Here is a 2500-nt window from a genome sequence, read left to right as displayed (position 1 = left end):
CAAAGTGTATAGCTTACCTTATCTGTCAGCTGCAGACTGAACTAACCAAGAGAAATTCAAATGTGCTGTTTACATTTGATGCCTTTATGCAGTGCATCCCATTGAAATAATACACTTTGATACCAGTTCTCTGTGTAAGTGTATACAGACTTTTCAACATTTATATATTGTGTCCTGGGGAAAAAAAAAAGAAATACAGGGAATTTAGTAGAATATGAATTCCTAATGTTGTATTTGGTTTTGGATGTTTGCTAAGGACTCTATAAAATTAAAGGCCAGTAGCTTTTTTTTATATATCTATAATAATACTTTAGTCTGCTAAAAGGTTTATTAGACTGCAGAATAAAAAAAAAATTCGATAGACAATTGTTGTATTTTGAGGATTTAAGGATTTTACGATTGGAATCTTCAAAGACAGTTTTGCTAGATCTAGACACTGCAATTCTAGGGTAAAACAAATATCTTGTGGTTTTAGACACAAAAGCTTTAACGTCTGGAATATAGTGAGATAGAAAAAGGAGACAATACATGTATACAAAGGGCAAATTAATATACATATAGCCGAGTACATCTGTATATATTTGCCCTGAGCATTAAAATAAAGTATTTAGCGAGCTAAGAGTGTGTGTGTGTGTGGGGGGGGGGGGGGGGGGATAACCAAATTAATACATTATTATTATTAAAATGTAAAGTATTATATAAGGGTTTGGTAGAAAAAAGCCTAGGCATGTTAATTCCCTGTATTTGATGTATGTTTAAATATCTGCGTGTATGTGCGTATGCCTGTTTCAATATAACATATATATATATATATATATATATATATATATATATATATATATATATATATATATATATATATATATATATATATATACATATGTATGTGTGCTTGTGTGTGTATATGTATATATATATATATATATACACACACGCACACATATACATACATATGTCTGTGTGTGTGATATTGAAACAGGCATACCCAAATACGCACAGATATTTATATATATTCATATTCGTATCCCTTTTTTACCTATAGCTTATAGAGCCGTTTTCCTAAAGCACCATAAGAATAAAACGCAGACCATGTTTCGAGTTATACATTTTTTTACAGTCAACTTCTTTTGTTGAATTTTTGCACTGGAAAATAACACGGATATTTATTTTTTATAGGTAAAAGTATGGTTCCAGAACAGAAGGACAAAGTTCAAAAGACAAAAATTGGAAGAAGAAGGATCAGATTCCTCTCAAAAGAAAAAGGGCACCCATCATATTAACCGATGGAGACTTGCCACAAAACAAGCCAGTCCAGAGGAAATCGATGTCACTTCAGATGACTAAACAATTAGCACTGTGACTTTGTAATGAACAAAATATAATAGCAAGAAGTGCTTGTACAAGGGAGTTGGATTTGCAGTACTGAAAAATATGAAGAATCTGAAGAGTGTGTATGTGGCACTGAAAGTCCCCCTGACTTTGGTATACAAGGATCCCCACAAGAGAGGTCACTGATGTATCGGCTCGATTGTCCCTCAGAAATATTATACAGTTAAGAGGACATTTTTTTTGCACTTCCAAAGTTTTCCAGTCTTTGAAGATTTCAACACAGCCAAACAAATATAAATATAAAAACAAGCAAACAATCCCTTGTTTAAAAAGACTTGCATGAAATCCCAAGAAGCAGGTGCTATTCAGAAGGCAGTAAAAAAATGAACATTGTAAGTTTATTTTGTATTTTATTGTTTCTGATCTGGGAAACTGGTTATGTGTGCTCGTTTTTAAGAGAGATGTGCAGTCTGTATACAGTAACAGTTTATGGTACAATTCAGGAGTCAAAGTGATTGTGAAAAGCATATGCAATAGAGCCCTAGCATCAAACAGGGACTACAGAAATACAATGCTGAGACATTATGGGCTATCAATGTTGCAGAAATGGCTTATTTTTTACCGAGTGATTGAAGAAGGGAAGTCATATTTTTGGATTGTAAAAACCTAAACATATCCGATATTTGTCCATGTAACACTGATTGGAAATGGGTTTGCCAAAAGACTTTAAATTTGTCAAATGATCCATTTTGGCACCATATTGGAGCACTGAGGTTTCTGGTCTAAGATTACAAAGCTATTAAAGGAGGACAGAAAAGACATTTCCCTAATGTCCTCTCCACCAGATTGTACATATTTTTGTGTTTGTGATAATTGTTAGAATTCTAACACACTATATACTTCTAAGAAGTATGAATTTGTCAATATTTTTTTTTCAATAAAGATTTATCCAATTGTTCGCAGACATTAAATCTGTTGAATTAAGGGTTTATTTCTATTTAAAAATTGGAATGATATACAGATTAACTATAATTAAAATTTCACACTACAGTAATAACATTGTTTATTCTCAGATAATTCCATGAATTTTAAAGTACATTTATAATTCAATAATCTCTATAAATCTATATCTGTCCTTGATGGATAGATATAGATAAATAGATAGATATAT

General features: G+C 31.7%; 1 protein-coding gene across 1 annotated transcript in view; it reads left to right on the top strand.

Moving 5' to 3' along the window:
* EMX2 (empty spiracles homeobox 2) overlaps positions 1 to 2300 on the top strand; it is a 7170-nt gene extending 4870 nt beyond the window's left edge. The window contains exon 3 of the mRNA XM_053691752.1: positions 1177 to 2300. Within this exon, the coding sequence (XP_053547727.1) occupies positions 1177 to 1344 (168 nt within the window). The 3' untranslated portion in view covers positions 1345 to 2300. The remainder of the gene's footprint in view (positions 1 to 1176) is intronic.
* The last annotated feature ends 200 nt before the right edge of the window (positions 2301 to 2500 follow it).

Source organism: Bombina bombina, chromosome 9, assembly GCF_027579735.1.
Source record: "Bombina bombina isolate aBomBom1 chromosome 9, aBomBom1.pri, whole genome shotgun sequence".
Taxonomy (NCBI): domain Eukaryota; kingdom Metazoa; phylum Chordata; class Amphibia; order Anura; family Bombinatoridae; genus Bombina; species Bombina bombina.
The sequence above is the reverse complement of the archived record's forward strand: the minus strand, read 5'-3'. Positions and strand labels throughout refer to the sequence as shown.